The following is a 19,906-nucleotide window of genomic DNA, read 5'->3' on the forward strand; positions in this document are numbered from 1 at the left end:
TCAATCCCCTTATAGCCTCCTCAGGAGCACCTTCCTCTCGCTCATCTGATCCCATCTTTTCTCTCTCAGTCGCGTCTAACATAATTCTCCTTTTCGCATAGCCACAAAAACCACAACAAAAGTTGTGGTTTAGAGAATTTATATACAAAAATGTGAATTATACACGGTTTATTTCTTAGTATTTTCTCGTCAATGAACGGTAGGTGGAGGATGAGGCCCACGAGCGTATTTGTGAGGGTATAAGGTTGAGAGAAATGGTAATTATGGGGCATAATGGTGGGTTTAATGTGTCCCGGGGTTAGGTAGCTTCTGCTACGTGATCCAACATTGACCAAAACAATGTACATTCTTCACCTCAAGTGTCCTCATAAGTGACTCCTGTTCTCAGTACTTGCTATATCCATCACAATTTACTTATTCTTTATCAATTGGAGCTACATAAAATGTAAATATGTTATTACACAAGATAGTACGTTGGTGTGTTTGGAGACCCCAATGGATGTAGTAATTTGAGTTTATTTAGGTGCAGGTACACATAAATACAGTTATACAAATTATTATATATAATAACATATCCATAAATTATCTAGGATAACCTAAAGCCAGACAAAGTAACTTATTCTCATTAGGATCCTCTAAATATCTTATTATTTAAACCTTACGAGAAGTTTTGGCTATAGTTATGACTGCTGCTTTGTATGACCCTTGTGAGTTTAGTGCTTAGTTTTGATTGTAATAATGATATGATTACTACTTGGCAGAACTTGGCCATCACTTTGCATTTTAAAGCACATACAGCCTGTATCGAAAAATTTTAATTTTGGAGATATCAGAAAAAATATATTTAATTTGGTTTTCATAGCCTATCTAAGTTAATCAGCTGGTATAATGATACTGATGAGTTACCTGGAGTTTACCTGGAGAGAGTTCCGGGGGTCAACGCCCCTGCGGCCCGGTCTGTGACCAGGCCTCCTGGTGGATCAGAGCCTGATCAACCAGGCTGTTACTGCTCGCTGCACGCAAACCAACGTACGAGCCACAGCCCGGCTGGTCAGGAACCGACTTTAGGTGCTTGTCCAGTGCCAGTAAAAGACATAAAACATAAGAAAGAAGGAACACCGCAGCAGCCCTACTGACCCATGATAGGCAGGTCCAAGCCCCCCACTGACCCAAGCCAGTTTTATAACCGAGTGTTTCCTCACTGTCTGACTTTTTTTGGGGGAAGGAGGGTTATCCTACGTAATTTACACATATATTACTATGTATGATTTTTGTACTTATGTGGATCTGTATCTAAATAAACTTACTAATAAGTGCTTAGTATTAAATTGTGTCATGTGCCGGGATGAATGTAAATAAAGAGAATCCAGTACTAAGTTATGTTAGGTTATTTTAGCTTGGATTAGATGGGTCTTGTTTGGTTAGGTTTTTATCAAATTTTTTTGGTTAGCCTTGGCTAAGTCATCATAAAATGTTATTCCTTTTTTTATATACCCTCCAGGTATCTAATATGAAAATACACATTACTCCCTATTTCCTTCCCTTTAAGGAAGGTACTATGATGCTGGTAAGGGGACAGGGGCTCGTGATATAAGGAACTGAATGATTCTTCTGTTCTTTGACTTGAACCAAAATGCCTCCCATTCCTCTATTATATATATATATATATATATATATATATATATATATATATATATATATATATATATATATATATATATATATATATATATATATATATATATACACACACACACACACACACATACACGCACGCACGCACTCATGCACGCACATACATACATCCAGACTTGAGTACTGGAAATGCGATGTACAATGCCTGCACTTTAAAGGAGGGGTTTTGGGATATTGGCAGTTTGGAGGGATATGTTATATATCTTTATATATGCTTATAAACTGTTGTATTCTGGGCACCTCTGCAAAATATATATATATATATATATATATATATATATATATATATATATATATATATATATATATATATATATATATATACACGCACACACGCACACGCGCGCACACACACACACAGTGCAAAGGTTTGCAACAAGACTAGTCCCAGAGCTAAGAGGTATGTCCTACGAGGAGAGGTTAAGGGAAATCAACCTGACGACACTGGAGGACAGGAGAGATAGGGGGGACATGATAACAACATACAAAATACTGAGAGGAATTGACAAGGTGGACAAAGACAGGATGTTCCAGAGATTGGACACAGTAACAAGGGGACACAGTTGGAAGCTAAAGACACAGATGAATCACAGGGATGTTAGAAGTATTTCTTCAGCCACAGAGTAGTCAGTAAGTGGAATAGTTTGGGAAGCGATGTAGTGGAGGCAGGATCCATACATAGCTTTAAGCAGAGGTATGATAAAGCTCACGGCTCAGGGAGAGTGACCCAGTAGCGATCAGTGAAGAGGCGGGGCCAGGAGCTCGGACTCGACCCCCGCAACCTCAACTAGGTGAGTACAACTAGGTGAGTACATGCACACACACACACACACACACACACACACACACACACACACACACACACACACACACACACACACACACACACACACACACACACACACACACACACACACACACAGTGGACCCCCGCTTTACGATCACCTCCCAATGCGACCAATTATGTAAGTGCGTTTGTACATGTATGTTTGGGGGTCCGAAATGGACTAATCTAATTCACAATATTCCTTATGGGAACAAATTCGTTCAGTACTGGCACCTGAACATATTTCTGGAATGAAATAATATCGTAAACCGGGGGTCCCACTGTATATATATATTTATTTATTTATTTATTTATTTAACAAGCTGGCCCTCCCCCACTGAGGCAGGGTGACCCAAAAAGAAAGAAAATCCCCAAAAAGAAAATACTTTCATCATCATTCAACACTTTCACCTCACTCATACATAATCACTGTTTTTGCAGAGGTACCCAAAATACAAAAGTTTAGAAGCATATATAAAGATATATAACATATCCCTCCAAACTGCTAATATCCCAAGACCCCTCCTTTAAAGTGCAGGCATTGTACTTCCCATTTCCAGTACTCAAGTCTGGCTATATAAAAATAACCAGTTTCCCTTAATCCCTTCAGTAAATATTACCCTGCTCACATTCCAATAGCTCGTCAGGTCCCAAATACCATTCGTCTCCATTCACTCCTATCTAACACGCTGTAGCTTGCAGAGGAATAATAAACAAGCAAAAGTCAAGGTTTTCATTTTACCATCTAGTGTCTTTTATCAACTTGTCATTAGTACAACTTCTTCCCCAAAAGTGATGAATTGAAATACAGTGGTACCTCGAGTTTTGAACACCTTCCAAATCGAATAGTTATGTAAGTGTATTTTTGTAAGTGCTTTTGTAAGTGTATTTTTGGGGGTCTGAAATGGACTAATCTAATTTACATTATTCTTTATGGGAACAAATTCTTTTGGTATCGGCACTTGAACAGCCTTCTGGAACAAATTAAGTTCATAACTCGAGGTACTACTGTACATATGAAGTAACAATGTGATTAATAACTGTAGTGAAATCTCATTGCTTGTGTGGCTAAGTGCTCAGTTCAGCATAGATTACCTTGTACAGTAACTCGTGACCAGATCTACCTGGAGCTCATTACCTTGGTACCTTGTTCAGCTATCAAAACTTTGGGGTCCAGTCCCTGGACCCATCATGTACCTCTGTTATCTTTTGACTACCGCCCACAGAATGGGTATGGGCTGCATAATAAAGATATTGAACTAATCAACATAGAGACTACAAGACATATATAAGCATCTTGGCTCGGTTTTCAAGGTAAATTCACAGTATGAAGTTAGGTTTGATTATGCAATATTTCTTTTGGATGGTGAAAATATGTGGGTCAGTGGGTTACCAGCAGCAACAGCTTGCTTGACCAAGCAAGCACCAGACGAACCTGGCCCATGACCGGGCTCTGGGAGTAGAAAAACTCTCAGAACTCATCAGTAGTGAAGGTGAAGGTACAGCATTTTTGTTCTTATGGTGCTGTGATATTAAAATACACAGTCACTTAACTGGTATCGACAAATTTTGTATCTACACATAATGGTAATTTGATAAGAAGCTGTGATTTTTTGTAGACCAGTATAGTATATATGAAGGCGAAATTTGTGTATTAATTTGATTGCTTTTATTTCTGTTATTGCAATAGCAAAATTATTGATGCCACTATTGAGTTAGTTTTTTTTGCAATTATCTAATTTTATTTTACAGATGCTGTAAAACTTTTATAATTTACAGTTTTTGTTTGTTTATTGCAACTATCTGGTAGTGAAAAGTTATCTCAGAGCATTATTTTTGGATGACTTTTTATGTTTTTTTCCTTGCAGATCTAGTCATGGGGGCAGACCAGTTCCTATTAACCTGGAACAACCACCGCTCTAATTTTGCTGAAGTTTTTACGCAGCTTCGTGTCCAGGTAAGCCATCTTCTTGATAAAATAGGACTTATTACTAGCTCTTTCCTCCTGCTCTTTCCTCTTCTCTTTCACCCCTTATCTTTTTGTGATCTGTTGCACAATAATAGAGTTCTTGCCTCTTAGCTGAAGGGACTTGGGTTGTATCTCCAAGCAGGACGAGACATGTGCAAATCTCTCTAACACCTGCTGCTCCTGGCTGTTCTTGTGGGTGGCATCCTAGGGAATGCTGTTATACCTTAGATAAGACAGGGTTTTGAAATAAGCAAAGGCACAGCAACAAATCTTAGCCTGTAGATAATATTGTATGAAAAGGAGAGTGGACATTTGTAGAAGCACCAAAGCATCAAAAATACTGTACATGTATTGATATTCATTTTTAACTTTCAGGACCAGCTTGTGGATGTTACTCTACTATGTGATGGTGGTAGCTACCCAGCTCACCGGCTTGTTCTGGCTGCATGCTCCCCTTATTTCCATCAATTATTTACCCGATTACCCACCCAACACCCGCTCATATACCTCAGGGATGTCAAGCAGGCTGAGCTCGAGGCTCTCCTGGAGTTCATCTATCGTGGGGAGGTATGAGAATTGTTTTGTATTTAACAATTCACAATTAATAAGAAAACTCCATGGGGAAGTGGAAAAGGATCCTTCCTCAGTAAGCCATGCATGTTGTAAGGGGCATTTAAAATGCTGGGAGCAAGAGGCCACTATCCCCTTCTCCTGTATTAATTACTAAATGTAAAATGAAGAAAAGTTTTTTCTTTTTTTTTTCGGGCCACCCTGCCTTGGTGGGAGATGACTGGTGTGTTAAAAATAATTAGTAAGAGAAACAAATCACTTTCAACTACATGTGAACATCTTGAATAAAAATTGTTGCTTGTTTCTTGAAAGTGGAAATCAAAGTGTACAATTAATGCAGTTATTAACCCTTTGACTGTCACAACTCCAAATCCTGAGGTGCTTCCTGGCGTCGAAAAATTTTTGAAAAAAGATTATTTTTTCTCGTGAAATGATAGAGAATCTTTTCCCGATGGGAATGACACCAAAAGAACGAAATTTGATTGAAAACTTACGGAATTATGCTCTCGTGAAGTTAGCGACCTTGGCGATATTTACGAATTGGCGATTTCGCCCGCTTTGAGCCCTATTTTCAGCTAATTCCATTGTTCCAGCTGACGAAACTCATAGCTATTTCTTTAGAACTCCATTTGTTCTATTGATTGAGCACAAGAAACTGCTCATTTACCGGTTTCAACTACCCAATAACGTGTTCAGAAATTTGCAATTTGGCCAATGTCACGCAAATTAAAAAATATGCCAAATTCAAAATAGGGTCCAGAATGAACAATGCAGACATCCTGGCTTTAAAATAACATTTTCTTTGCTCATCAGTCATGTCTCCAGGCCCCTCTGATATTACTCTTGCTTTCTATTTTGAATTTTTATTCAAACAAAAAAATAGAAGATTTACTGTTATGCAGACTACTGCAATATTGTAATAATTGTAAAAATAATGTCAACCCATTCATGACTGCATATTAGAATGGCTAGTTAGACATTTATTGGACAATGACATCATTTGTTTACTTTTGAACATCGGCAAAAATCAAATATTTCCCCTACTTTGAGCTCCATTTCAAGGTTCTTTTCATAGTAAAACCAATCAAAATCACCACTATTTCTGTAATATGTTTTCCATTCTATCAAATGAGACCAAGAAAATGAAAATACAACCATAAATACTGTACGAAAATACACCACATAGTCGGTGTTTTAATCCAAAAACACGATCAGATATTTTTTTCTCATTATGCACTGCGTCTTGCAGGATTTTTTTATATGGTGCACATTAACCACACAGACCCATTCTTTCACATGTGGGCCTACCAGTTTTCTCCTGCTTGATTTGAAGCCGCTAGAATTTTTGAGTATACGTATATATGTCAAACACAGTGGCTCATAAGATGTATATGTACAACTGAAACAGTCAAAGGGTTAAGATTTACTTAAAACTTGAAATGTGTACAGTATCTAGTCAGAGTAAGGTTAACAAAAAAAAAAGTCCTGTAATTCACACTTCATAATAATTCATAATTGCACTTGAATTAGTTTATAAATTCTTACGTGAAAGCAAGAATAACAGTGACCTAAGATTTCATCTGTTTCAAGGCATCTTCATGTATGTCTTCAACTACCAGTGAAAGTTTAGGTAACCAATTTGTTTCTTATTGGTATCTAAAGTTGTATTAAACCTCCAGCTTTAATACAGTTAATTGTGTATATTGGACTTTTTTTTATCAGGTAAGTGTTGCAAACAGTGAACTAACTGGTCTCATCAAGATTGCTGAGAGTCTGCGCATCAAAGGTCTTGGAGATGTCTCACAAAGGGATCAACAAGCCAGCACAGGAGAGAAGAGAGCATCTCCCCCCATCTCACCAGTTTCCCCTACACCTCATAGCCACAATCCTCGGCCAAAGAAAGTCCCCCGTCTATCCACCAATAATGGAGAGTCTAAGGGCTTAGATGCCAACTTTGCATCACTGTTGTCTCCTGCTAACAGCTATGGCCATGCCATAAACAAATCAAGTAACAAGACAAATGAGGGGTTTGCACAGTTAATGGATTCTGGGTGTGTAGACCTCCCTGACCATGACCTTGAAGAAGACCACACTCCCAACCCCACATGGGACCTCTCACTCTCAGAATCCAAACTTCGCTCCTGCCTTGAGGGCCTGGAATCAGTCACCGCTGCTCAAACACTTGCTCAGTCCGTTGCTCATACTGTCGCTCAGTCCATTGCAATTCCCCGAACTCTCTTCCCTTCCCCCACTAAAGTATCTTCAAGTAAAAGGGATGCTGGAGAAACTGTCAAAGACCTTGGCCGTGGGGCATCTCGAAGAAAGAATCACGAACCCCAAGAAAGTCGAAGAGGTAAAGGATTGTCATCAAACATTCTGCTTTCTAACAGCCAAGAGATTGTGAAAGATGGAAAGGTAAGGGTTCCCATCTTCATATCTTTGGACGTGATTTTGATCATTGATTTTTTGTTAATATTTGCCATAAGTCTCATATAAGGGAATTAAAAATGTAATGCAAGTCTTATTTGCATGGGACTATTTTAAAAGATAGAATATATAGAATTACTATGGCATAAATTTATTAGAAGGAATATAAGAAATAATAACAGGTATTTCTGTAACCAATTGACATTGTTCATTTTTTTGAATAAGTTGATGGAGAATTTTGTCCCATATTTCTTCACTCTATTAAACTGAGGTCTGTTACATCGAGGGTTTACTTCTAAGCCTAAGAAAAATGTTACGTAAAGTTCTGAAAGTAATTTTTAAAATTAAAGCAAATTGAAAGTTTCAGAAAGGTACTGTACTGATAAGAAGATTGAAAAAGGTGAACCTTTATTGTTAGAGGTATGTACTGTGTACATACTTCTAACAATGTTTTATTCACATTTAGTGAACTTTACAAAGACATGCTCATATATAGTATAGCAGGGAGGAGGGTCATACATCAGGTGTAAGTGCAGATGTGGCTGATGTGTTGTGTACCTCTAATAATGAAGGTTCTTTTGGTTTCTTGAGTCCTGTCATCACTTCTTGGTGGCTGTTGCCACAATTTCACATCAGGAAGGTGTTTACAGACACTCTGTATAATAAAGAATAGCATTTGAGATTCATAATAGTACATGGTGGGCTGTGTATGGCCACCAAGAGTTGACAGAGACTCTGAATAAGGGTTAGTATATTTTCCCAACCAGGAGGATATGCAGCTACCATGAAATTATTGTTTTAAATGTTAATGTAAGCCTTAATAATAGTACTCATCCTCTTACACTGAGATGATGTAGGTACTTTTGTGTTTCAACTCACAGATCCCAAAAGAAAATATAAAATGTGAAGTGGATGTAGACAGCAACATTGTTGCCACAGCAGAGACAGAAAAATGTATGGACCCTTCTCTCCTACCCCTATATGACACCACCGGTGAAATGGGAGGGGCTGTAAGTGACCTTACCAACCCTCTGCTGGCCAGCTACCGCCACATATTGAGTCTTGGGGCTGAGGAGCGCTCCTTCTCCCCACTCATCCCAACCACTGTGCAGGAACAGCAGGTCCCCTCCCCCACTAACAAGGAGTCCCGGGTAAGTGATTTTCTTTGGATTCACAACCAACTTAATGATGTAATTCACATGATTTTGCAAAAAATCTAAATACAGTATAATAATGTACGTACTTACAGCAGTTCATAGTTTTCATAAAGGTAATATAGTACTGTATATTACTGGCCATAAGTTGACATTTTTATGTACAATACAGCCTATCCTCACTTAATGATGGAGTTCCATTCCTAAGACCACATCAGTATATGAATTCATTGCTAGGCAAGAAGCATACTGTAATGGTAGTGGGTTTGTGTCATCCATCTTTGATATCGTTTTAATGTCACCTTTGCACCATTGATAACATTTTTAGTATATTTTTAAATGTTTATACAATAGTGTACTGTATATTGTAATGAACAGAATAGAGGAAATCAGCTCTAATATACATTATTTAGGTATGCACATTGGTCAGAGAGCCCATTGTAAGGCCAAGTCGTCGGTAAACAAGTGCATCGCTAAGTGAAGAGAGGCTGTACTCCCAAGTTATACCTCTTATCTTGGGGATGTGATATACTGTACCTTTTTTATGCAAACTTAAAAAAAATATAAGGAATGTTACCTATGTTACATACAGTACAGGTGTCAATCACTATGCAGTGACTGTGTGCCAGTTCCATGGAAACTAGATGAAGCTCAGTAAGGCTATCAACAGTTAATTATGCATAATAAGAATCTTTACTTTGTTTTGCAAACTGTTGCAATTGCATATTATGACTGTATATCGCAGAAGTAGAATCATCTGTAAAAATGGGACATAGCATAATAGCGAATTCACACGAAGTGAACTTACATAAAGAGAAGAAAGCTTGTAGTTCACAAATTTCATCATCAAATGTTGAAGACAAGGTATTTTATTCCTACACCTACATGTGCTTTAATTAAAATGCCTGTGATCATTAATGTGAGGCAACTTATGCATGATATTGTTCATAATATAACATAATTTTCAGAGTCTGACCTGTCAGTTGTGTGGTGCCACCATCAAGCATATAGCAAATTTCCGGCGCCACATGAAGCAGCACCTTAACCCAAGACGCTTTCCATGCCCGTGGTGCTCTGCTGCTTTTGGCCGCAAAGATAATCTAAAAACCCACACAAGGTAGTTATGAACAACTGTTCTTTAATATCCAGCTGATTATTATTATTATAATCAAGGGGAAAGCACTGAACCTTTAAGATTATACAGTGCCTGTGGGGGGGATGTGGAAGGTATTCAGGCTTAATTCAGGGAACTGGAGCACAGATCCAATTCCCTAGACCAAGAGCCCCTCACCAGCATCAAGGAACCTTCCTTGAGGGGAATATCCAGCTGAGCGCAGTATATTTGCAGGATGAATAATATTTTTCACTAACTGTACCTGTTTCCTTTACAACACTGCTAATAGGCAATGTTTAGCCATAGCCTCACCGTTTGATTTGAAAAGCAGTGAATAGCTGTAAGGATATGCATAATTTTTATTTCAACTAAATATTTAAAAATGTTACTTTATTATACTCATGTGTACATGTAAAGATACTTTGGAATGATGAATGAGACACATGTTTATCACCTGGATATTTTTATTAGAAAGATGCTTTGTCATCCAGTGGCCTTTTCAATTCAGTACAGAGATTACATACTGGAGACAGTATGTTGTGCATGTTAGCAGGTGTTCCATATGTCTAATTCACTAACTTGTTGGTATTGTATGTCGTTAGTGTCATGTTTTAAAATATTCTATGTATGACTTCCCCTAAAGTCCTAGAATGTGTCAGAACTTGTTAAGCAGTATTACTGGTCAGGGAAACTCACCTTACACAAGTCTTTGTCATATGATGAGCCTTCAGTTGTGCCGTAGGCCCTGTGGCAGGGATATGATAAGAAGCCACCACTGATATATTGTGCTATATATAGGTGGCCTTCTACTTGGATTCAAATGAGGTAGCTGTTGGTCGTATGTCAGGCCACTGCAGAGCAACCACTGGCTTACATTCGGTCAGATGTGATTATCTTAGACGCAGAAATTGATAGGTCGTGAACATTTCCTTCATATATTATATTCTTTGGCAGCATCCTATATTTCATTAAGTTATATATAGCACTATAATTGATCTTCATCAGTTGAAGCTACATGCACAGTTTTATGCCACATATTTTATTAATACGTAATTTCTATCTAAACTGTCTAAACTGTCGTATCTGGGTGCCTCTGCAAAGACAAGTGATTATGTATGAGTGATGGTGAAAGTGTTGAATGATAATGAAAGTTTTTTTCTTTGTTTTGGGGTTTTTCTTTCTTTTGGGTCACCTTGCCTTGGTGGGAAATGGCCAACATGTTAAAAAAAAAATTATAATGGTAAATAATTTACCTTATGCTCATACACATATTTGAACACTTGCTTCTTGCCACTTGATCATGAAATGTAATCCTTGTTTTCTATTTCCTTATAAAATGCTTAGGATTTATGCCTGATGCCAGCTACAGTATATGATTTGTAGGCTGGGCATAGGTAATAAAAGAACTATTAAGACTCAGCTGTTATTTAATAGGTTTCTGAATGTTGATTCAAACTGATTTTTCAAAATTTCACTCTTTTGTTTTTTGTCATTTGTGTATGAACTGCCTATGAGTAATGAATGGCTTTTAACTTTGGCATTGTATATGTGTAGAAATATTTAGGATTTTTTCAATTTTCTGAACAGCTTTTTGTTACTTTTGGGCTGCCTTTGTCTGGTATGAATGTTTTCGTTTCTATATCATTAATCTCTTGGTGTAGATTATCTTATCTTTATTGTGACATATTCTCTCTTTAAAGTAATTCAGTAACCCATTTTCTTCTGTACATTCTTGAATGTTTTCTTTCAGTATTTGAAATGCATATAATCTTTCTCAGTGAAACATATTTACACAGGCTTTGTATGTTTCCATATTCAATTTTCTATGCTCTGGTGCGGGTTAAGGGGTGCTGAATACTGTTTCTCAGGGAAGGTTTAAGAGTTATTTATTTTGTCTGAGTCAGTTTTTTGATAGCTTATGTACTTTAGTGAGGTTACAGTTAAAGTACGTATACAATGGTACCTTGGTATACGTCCGCTTTGGAATAGGTCCAACTTGGATGCGAAAATTTTTGCTTGGTATTCAACCTTTGTTTGGAATACGATTCACGTGCTAGAACTTGTATGGGTCAAAATGATAAAGATGCCACCAATGATTTTGTTACAGAGTTTGGGGAATTTGTGGAGGCTGGGGGTTTTGTTCCCCAACAAGTTTGTAATTGTGACAAAACAGGCCTGTTTTGGAAGAAAATGCCTAATAGGACCTATGTTACACAAGAGGAGAAGGCATTACCAGGACACAAGCCAATGAAGGATAGGTTAACACTCGTGTTCTGTGCCAATGCAAGTGAGGATTGCAAACTGAAGCCTCTACTGATCTACCACTGAAAACCTGAGGCAGAAAACTCAGTTACCTGTGATGTGGAGGTCAAACAGCAAGGCTTGGGTAACCAGAGAATATTTCAACAAATGGCTTAATGTTGTGTTTGGGCCAAGTGTAAAAAGTTATTTAGAGAAGAAAAACCTGCCTCTGAAGGGCCTCCTCATAATGGACAGTGCTCCAGTTCACCCTCCAAGCTTGCAGAACTATGTGCTGCCAGTGTTTGACTTCATCACTGTAAAATTTCTCTCCCCTAACACGACTCCTTTCATTCAGCCCATGGATCAGTAGGTCATCAGTAATTTCAAGAAACTCTACACTAAAACACTTCCAGAGGTGCTTTGAAGTAACCTCTGACACAGAGTTAACCCTGAGAGAGTTTTGAAAAGATCACTTTACTATTGTTCATTGCATAACTCTCATTGACAAAGCCTGGCAGGAAGTTTCATACAGAACAATGAACTCTGCTTGGAGGAATTTGTGGCCAGAAGCAGTGGCTGAAAGGGACTTTGAGGCTGTGTCTGTAGTGGAGGATATTGTCTCTCTGGGCAGGTCCATGGGTCTGGATGTGAGTGATGGTGATGTGGAGGAGTTAGTGGAGGGGCACAGGGAAGAACTGACCCCCGAGGAGCTGCAGGAACTTTAGAAGGAGGAACACAAGACTAAGATGGATGCACACACTTCAGTCTCAGAAGAGGAGATGGAGGAAATCTTTGCCAGATGGATGCACATCAAAAATTTTGCAGAGAAGAACCGCCCTAACAAAGCCCAAACAAGCCGTAATAGCATTGTCTGGAATGACCAGACAATGTCACATTTCTGAAACATCCTGAGGAGAAAGCATAAACAAAGTTCTTTGGACAGATTTTTAGTAAAAGTCAAACTTGGTGAGCTTCAACCAGGTCCAAAAGGAAAAAGAGACAGAAAAGAGAAGGGGACTCTCCTTCCAAACAATAACATTTTCTCCTCCTCCCTTCTCAGCACTATCCTAATAGGCACTCAACTCTTTTCAGAAAGTAAAGTGAGGTTAAATTTGCATTTATTTCATCTAATTCTTTTGTATTTATGTATGTATTTTAGTATTAAGCAGTGTTTAAATTACATATTTTAGTATTAAGCAGTGTTTAAATTATATATTTTAGTATTAAGCAGTGTTTAAATTACATATTTTGTATTAAGCAGTATTTAAATTACATATTTTAGTATTAAGCAGTGTTTAAATTATTTTATACCACCCTATCAATGTATAATTTGCCAATAACAGTAGGATTTTTTTTTTCATGAGAATGGATTAAGCGTTTTCCCTATATTTCTTATGGGAAAATTCGTTTTGTATACGTCCTGTTTGGTATAAGTCCAGGGTCCTGGAACGGATTAAAGACGTATACCGAGGTACCGCTGTATATTATACAATGGAACCTCAAATTTTGAACGTATCACTTATCGAACGTTTCAAAAATAGAACCCTTTTTTCGAACCAACTTTGTCCCTATTATCGAACGTGCCCCCATTTTCGGACCGCTGGGTACGGGACCTGTCCGCCAGCCCGCTCTGTCCGTGTCCCCACTCAGGCACCGTGAGCCAGTCTGGCTTTGTTGATGCTTGAGTGTACACTAACCTGCACTCTCATTCAAACATTTTATGATTATTTCATTGTGTTTAGTGCTTGTGGGACTGTGAAATAAGCTACCATGGCCCCAAAGAAATTTGCTAGTGGTACCCCTGTGGTAAAAGTGAGAAACACCATAAATGTGAAGAAGGAAATAATACAGAAGTATGAGAGTGGTGCGAGACTTGCTGAGCTTGCCAGGATGTATGGGAAAAACAAGTCGACCATCGGTTCTATCCTGGCAAAGAAAGAACAAATCAAGGAAGCTGATGTTGCAAAAGGTGTTAATATGCTAACCAAAAAAGACCACAATTAGTTGAAGAGCTTAAGAAGGTGTTCCTGGTGTGGATCAGGGATAAAGAGATGGCAGGTGATATGTTTCAGAGACAATTACATTTGCGAAAAGGCAAGGAAGCTGCATGCCGATCTGGTACAGAAAACTCCTGGAACCAGTTCAGTGACAGAACTATGTCCCATTTTAGGGAAATGTTAAAGAGGTGCCAGAAACAGAGGACTGTGGACAGTTATTTTGTGAGACAGGGGTCCAGTGACTCTCAAGCTGGTCCTAGTGGCATTAAAAGACAGAAAAGGGAAGTAACCTCAGAGAGGGCTTTACATGAAGTCCTCATGGAGGGGGATTTTCCTTCCAAACACTAACCCCAACTCCCTCTCTCCTCCCTATCTTCCAGATGCCATCACCAATCTTCAATAAAGGTAAGTAAAAATGTTGTTTTATATTTATGTACATAATTGAACACTATAGTATTTGTTGTATGTAAAACTGTAATTAATCTCTATAAAATGTATTTTTTTGTGTATATTTTTGGGTTTCTGGAACAGATTAATTGTATTTCCATTATTTCTTATGGGAAATATTGCTTCGATTTTCAGACTTTTCGAATTTAGAACTAGCTCCTGGAACGGATTAAGTTCGATATTTGAGGTTTCACTGTACATGTATTTGAAATTATTATGTCTCCAATTATTTTCTCATTATTCGTGTCTGGTGTTTTTATCATTTTTAGTAGGTTCTGTTAACTGTTTATTCAAAGCAAACTTTCACAGAGATAATTAGTTCTGAGACAGGGTATTTCATTTGAGTAGTGCCTACTACTAGTTAATTTTAATTACGGCAACATTTTCTGCCATCTTACAAACATTGAAGACCAAAATATTTATGAGGTGAAGAATAAAATTCACAGCTAGCCAATAAATTTAAAATTTTTATTAGAAAATGTTTTGCTCCAGTCTTGACTGTCTGCCCGCCTCCCTCTATCTTGACTTGACCTCTAGTTTCTTTTTCTTTTTCTTCCTTGCTGACAATTTAATAAGAGTCAGGACATTCTGAAAACTGTTAGTTTCCATTTTAGATTTTTTTTTTTTTTTTTTTTTTTTTTTGAAGCAAATAAATAAAAATTTAGTGTGTTTCTCCAGGAAACATCACCCTATAGAAGTTGAAAGTCAAGAAGCTGGAATGTTGCCATCTGGTGGAGGAAGAACTGATAATGGGGAGAGCTTAGAAGATGGAAAAGGACTGCCTGGTCTGAACGGCTTGGAAAACGAAGGTGGTGACGGCAGGGATGGGTGTGCAGATGAAGGTGACCGAGAAGGAGACAGGGATGATTCCTCTGATCATAATGAAGGTTTGGTCATCGCTGAGGACACAGAGGAAGAAGAGGAAGAAGATGAGGACTCACGTTCACAAGCTGATGATGGTCAGTAAAGGTTTAGCTGTTGCACTTCATAAGAGTATTTGTAATATCACTATTGAACAGGTGCACTGCTTGCCACTATGTATCTGTATTGGGGATTGCAGATTGGGGGTTAATTTATTAACATCATTCAACATTTTTTTGTTGATAATTTATCAAATGTTGGAAATTAGAGTGCTTTGAATTCTTGCACTGAAGAAGTGGTCCACTACCACAAAGGTTAAATATATTTTGAATGTACAGTAATGCATTTTTATGAAATAAATTTTACAGTGCCTGAAAGTAATAGAGGCAAACCTAAAGTTTGTTTCAGACAAAGATTTTTGTATCTACATATTGACAATATTTGAAATGCCTTAATGTTCAATAATAGAATAATTGATGTTAAGAAATTTTGTATACAACCAAATTTTTAAGAAGCCTTGCCTCTTTGCTCATATCAGTACAGACTATAGATAGATTTTGAGTGTGTTATTACTATACAATGTACTTTTCATATGTGAATGCATTGATTGTAGATTTGGTACCTAGTCAGAAGAAACATGATTACCAAATTCATGTGTGTGAGTGCAGTGTGTGTGTGTATTTGTGTGTTTATATGTGTACAAATGTTACAATGAAGCTGCAATAATAGTCTAGTCTGAATATTGCCACACAAACCACTTACCACATGTTAACTCCAACATATAGGACTTGTTCACCTGTGTTAACAAGCCAATGCTCAGTGTTGCTGGTAACAACAACCTTAACAGTTGGACCTTAAGGCCCTGCAACAATTTTATACATTCTAATATTAACATTTATTATATAAGTCATTAAGTTTTTAAATAGAATTGAATTACAGTATAGCTAAATTGTTCATGGTAAACTATATACTGTAACATTAATTTGGCAGCAGTAAATTTGCAACGTATCAGAGCTTCTCAGAGCTTGGTGCCTTCTGGTGTTCTGTGTGTCTGCACTTTGATTGTTTACAACCATTCACATCGTAATGTCTAACACATGTGACATATGGCAGCTGTTGTGGTCAGTACATTAGTATACACTTCCCTGATTTAATATTTAAAATTGTGGAATTTGATATCAGTGCTTTTAGGTCTAGAACATAACCACCTTAATCAGAAAATAGGTAGCATCATTTGTTGTCAGCAACTTTTCTTGTGTTTAATAATCATTTAGGCATATAATATATGCCCCATGAATTTAGCTGCCAGATGAAATAAACAGTAGGTTGACTTTGTATACATAGATTACTCTGGCGTTGTATTCCTATATGACTTTGTGTCTTGTGTTCCATTATAATCTCTGGCAGCCTGGCCCTGAATTACTAGTTAATCTTTGGAATCTTGGTCGTGGCAATTCACAGTGAAGTTACCATTGGCCTTCCAGTAATTTAGCATTCTTTTAAGTTCTCTGTGGGGAACATGAACAGATAGTAAACATGAATTGAAAAAATCAGTGAAGAAATTAATTTGTGAAATACCTTTTCAGGCTGTAAGTGTAATTCATGCCGTCAGGCTTTCAACCTCTTTTAGTTTCTGTCTGGTTTCTTGTGCCATAAAAGATACATTGTCTAAGGAATTATGCCAAAGTTCTGAAATTGATCATGGGAACAGTTGGGATCCATCTGCAACTGATATGTTTAATTCCTTTGACAGTCTATTTGAATAAGCTAGGCTTTCTATAAATAATTTGCAGCCATCCACTCAGACTTGAAGATATTTCAGAGCTGTTATATCATTGTGCACAGAGAGTAAGAAGAGTTCAAATTTGATGTAAAAGTATCAATATTAATTTTTCTATCAGTTTACATCACATAATTGTTTGGAAATGTATCCTTTTTTATTATCTACACTTATTTATAGTGAAAGTGTAGGCTAAATGTAAAGTTTTAAGCAAGGTATCTTGTATATGTTGCTAACCATTAAGAGTGGAATGATGGGAACACTGTCGAAAAAGGGACAAAACAAATGCACAGACCAAGAGTAGCCTTTACTGATCTCCTTGTTTTCTTAAGTGTTTTGTTTTGTTTATCCCGAGTTCATCAGTGTTCCTGTTTAATATAACTCATTTATATCTTTACTTATGCCCCTTTGTCCACTCTATGCAGTTACTAATTGACATTCACATCTTTTTAAAGTGCTGGTTGGTTAACATCTATTTTCGGTAATTTTTCGTTCATTTTCAAATTTTCGTTATTGTTATTATTTTAGAAAATTAATTAGTGACATGTGCTTGCAGTGCTAAATCCAAGCTAGCTGAGTAAGGTAGTTATGAGGGTATGTGCTCATGCTTGAAGAAATTAGTAAGTGGCAGGACCAGTTAGCTTTCTTTATTAAAGCTACAGTTTGTAGTACAGTACTTTTAAAAGTGAGTAGTATAGTACAGTACTTTTAACCATTTCAGGGTTGGTGCCATACTAGTAATAATTGCACGCCAGGGTTGGTGCCGTACTAGTACGCATAAACTCTAGCGCCTTCAAATCTAGCGAGAGAAAGCTGGTAGGCCTACATATGAAAGAATGGGTCTATGTGGTCAGTGTGCACAGTATAAAAAAAATCCTGCAGCACACAGTGCATAATAAGAAAAAAAACTCCGACCGTGTTTTTGGTTTAAAACAGCAACTTTGCAGTGTATTTTCGTATCCTATTTATGGTTGTATTCTAGTTTTCCTGGTCTCATTTTATAGAATGGAAGACATATTATGGAAATTGAGATGATTTTGATTGGTTTCACAATGAAAAGTACCTTGAAATTGAGCTCAAAATAGCAGAAATGTTCAATTTTTGCCAAAGTTCAAAGGTAAACAAATCATGCCACGTGTCCAATACACGTCATCTGGTGAGTCTAATATTCTTTCACAAGTGCGCTGATATTATTTATACCATTTCTACACCATGTCTACATGAATGCAGTAGTCTGCATAACATAAATCTTCAATTTTTTGTGAGAATAAAAAGTCAAAGTGGAAAGCAAAAGAAATGTAACAGAGGCCTGGGAACATGAGTAGTGAACAGAGAAAATGTTACTTTAGTGCCAGGAATGTCTGTCTTGTTTATTCTGGACCCTATTTGGAAATTGGCATTTTTTTTAAATTTGTGTGAAATTGGCAAAATTGCCAATTTCTGACCACGTTATTGGTTAGTTGAAATTGGTAAATGGGTGGTTTCTTGTACTCATTCGATAGATAAAATGGAGTTCTAGCGAAATAGGTATAATTTTTGTCGACTGGTACATTGGAATTGGCTGATAATAGGGCTCAAAGTGGGTGAAATCGCCGATGCATAAACGTTGTCGAGACCGCTGACTTTGCGAGAGGATAATTCTGTAAGTTTTCATTCAAATTTCATACTTTTGATGTCATTATGATCAGGAAAAGTCTCTCTATCATTTCATAAGAAAACATAAATTTTTTTTTTTTTTTTTTTTTCTGAAAAATTTCCGACCCTGAGAACAAGTTTAGGAGAGGGCCTGCTGACCCTCAAAAGGGTTAAAAGTGAGTAGTATAGTACAATACTTTTAAAAGTGAGTAGTATAGTAGAGTACTTTTAAAAATGAATAGTATAGTACAATACGTACTTTTAAGTGAGAAGTGAGGAAAAGAGAGAGATACAGAGCAAGCTTTTATTGTGACAATATTTTGCTCTGTGTAGAACTTTATCAAGTCTTGATAAAAGTACATAGTGAAAATATTGTTATAATAAAAGCTTACATTGCACTTGTATCTTTTTATTACTCTCAGCAGGACACCTCATTGTCTGGGTAGAAGAATATTGGGAAAGTAGGAAGTAAGAAAAGAGAGGTGTAAAAGAAAAGTCATTAGAAATCCTTCAAGTGAAGGGGGCCTGACTTAGGGATCATATGGAACCCACCATGGATATAATAACAGTGAACCATCAGGTTAAAATGACATGTCATGGGTTGGAAGACAAATTTTTTGTTCCTTGCTGCAGTGTTTTTGTGGCTTTTAGAACCAAATGATATGTTTACTACTTGCACAGTCTTGACAGTCATAGAGTTTTTAATTGATAAAGGGTGGCAAGGGGGCACAATTATTTTTGAGGCAGGGCACTAAGGAGAGGGAGAGAGAGTAATTGTTTAAAGCAAAAAAATTAAAATTTTTTAAAATTTGTGACTACCTCATAAATTTGACAGGAGTCGCATGTAGAAATAATTACAAAATGTTAAGACTCAATTGTGATAGCTGCAATATAGAGGCAAAATTTAACGTGGAAAAAGTAGTGTGCCTACTCCCTCCCTCTTCGGTGCAGTGCCCCAGATACAATTATATTGGTCCAATTTCATCATTACTCTCAGCATTGACGAGCTTGTATGTAAAGTAATAGATTTTGGTGATGCATTGATATTTAATATGGTGTGTTGTAGAGAAAGCTGATAGGGATGAAAGTAGAGAGAGCTGCCATATTCAGTGAGGAAATTTGCAAAGACAAAGTGACAACATCTTGAGGAATTACCTGAGGTGTTTACCCTGGCTGTTTTCAGAAGGACA

At 37.2% G+C, this 19,906-nt stretch overlaps 1 protein-coding gene across 1 annotated transcript; it reads left to right on the plus strand.

Moving 5' to 3' along the window:
• Window positions 1-100: 100 nt before the first annotated feature.
• LOC128697831 (protein tramtrack, beta isoform) lies at window positions 101-15,537 on the plus strand. The gene is made up of 7 exons (XM_053789764.2): window positions 101-199; window positions 4,390-4,478; window positions 4,866-5,057; window positions 6,783-7,475; window positions 8,369-8,638; window positions 9,610-9,758; window positions 15,119-15,537. Exons 1-7 carry the CDS (start codon window positions 193-195, stop codon window positions 15,405-15,407), a joined length of 1,689 nt encoding a protein of 562 aa, XP_053645739.1. The 5' UTR covers window positions 101-192; the 3' UTR covers window positions 15,408-15,537.
• The last annotated feature ends 4,369 nt before the right edge of the window (window positions 15,538-19,906 follow it).

This window comes from Cherax quadricarinatus, chromosome 68 (assembly GCF_038502225.1).
Source record: "Cherax quadricarinatus isolate ZL_2023a chromosome 68, ASM3850222v1, whole genome shotgun sequence".
NCBI lineage: Eukaryota > Metazoa > Arthropoda > Malacostraca > Decapoda > Parastacidae > Cherax > Cherax quadricarinatus.

What these genes read in the sequence shown, in the direction of transcription:
- LOC128697831 (XM_053789764.2), top strand. An exon ending in AGATTGTGAAAGATGGAAAG is followed by an intron (nt 7,476 to 8,368) that starts GTAAGGGTTCCC and finishes TTCAACTCACAG; the next exon opens with ATCCCAAAAGAAAATATAAA. An exon ending in CCACTAACAAGGAGTCCCGG is followed by an intron (nt 8,639 to 9,609) that starts GTAAGTGATTTT and finishes CATAATTTTCAG; the next exon opens with AGTCTGACCTGTCAGTTGTG.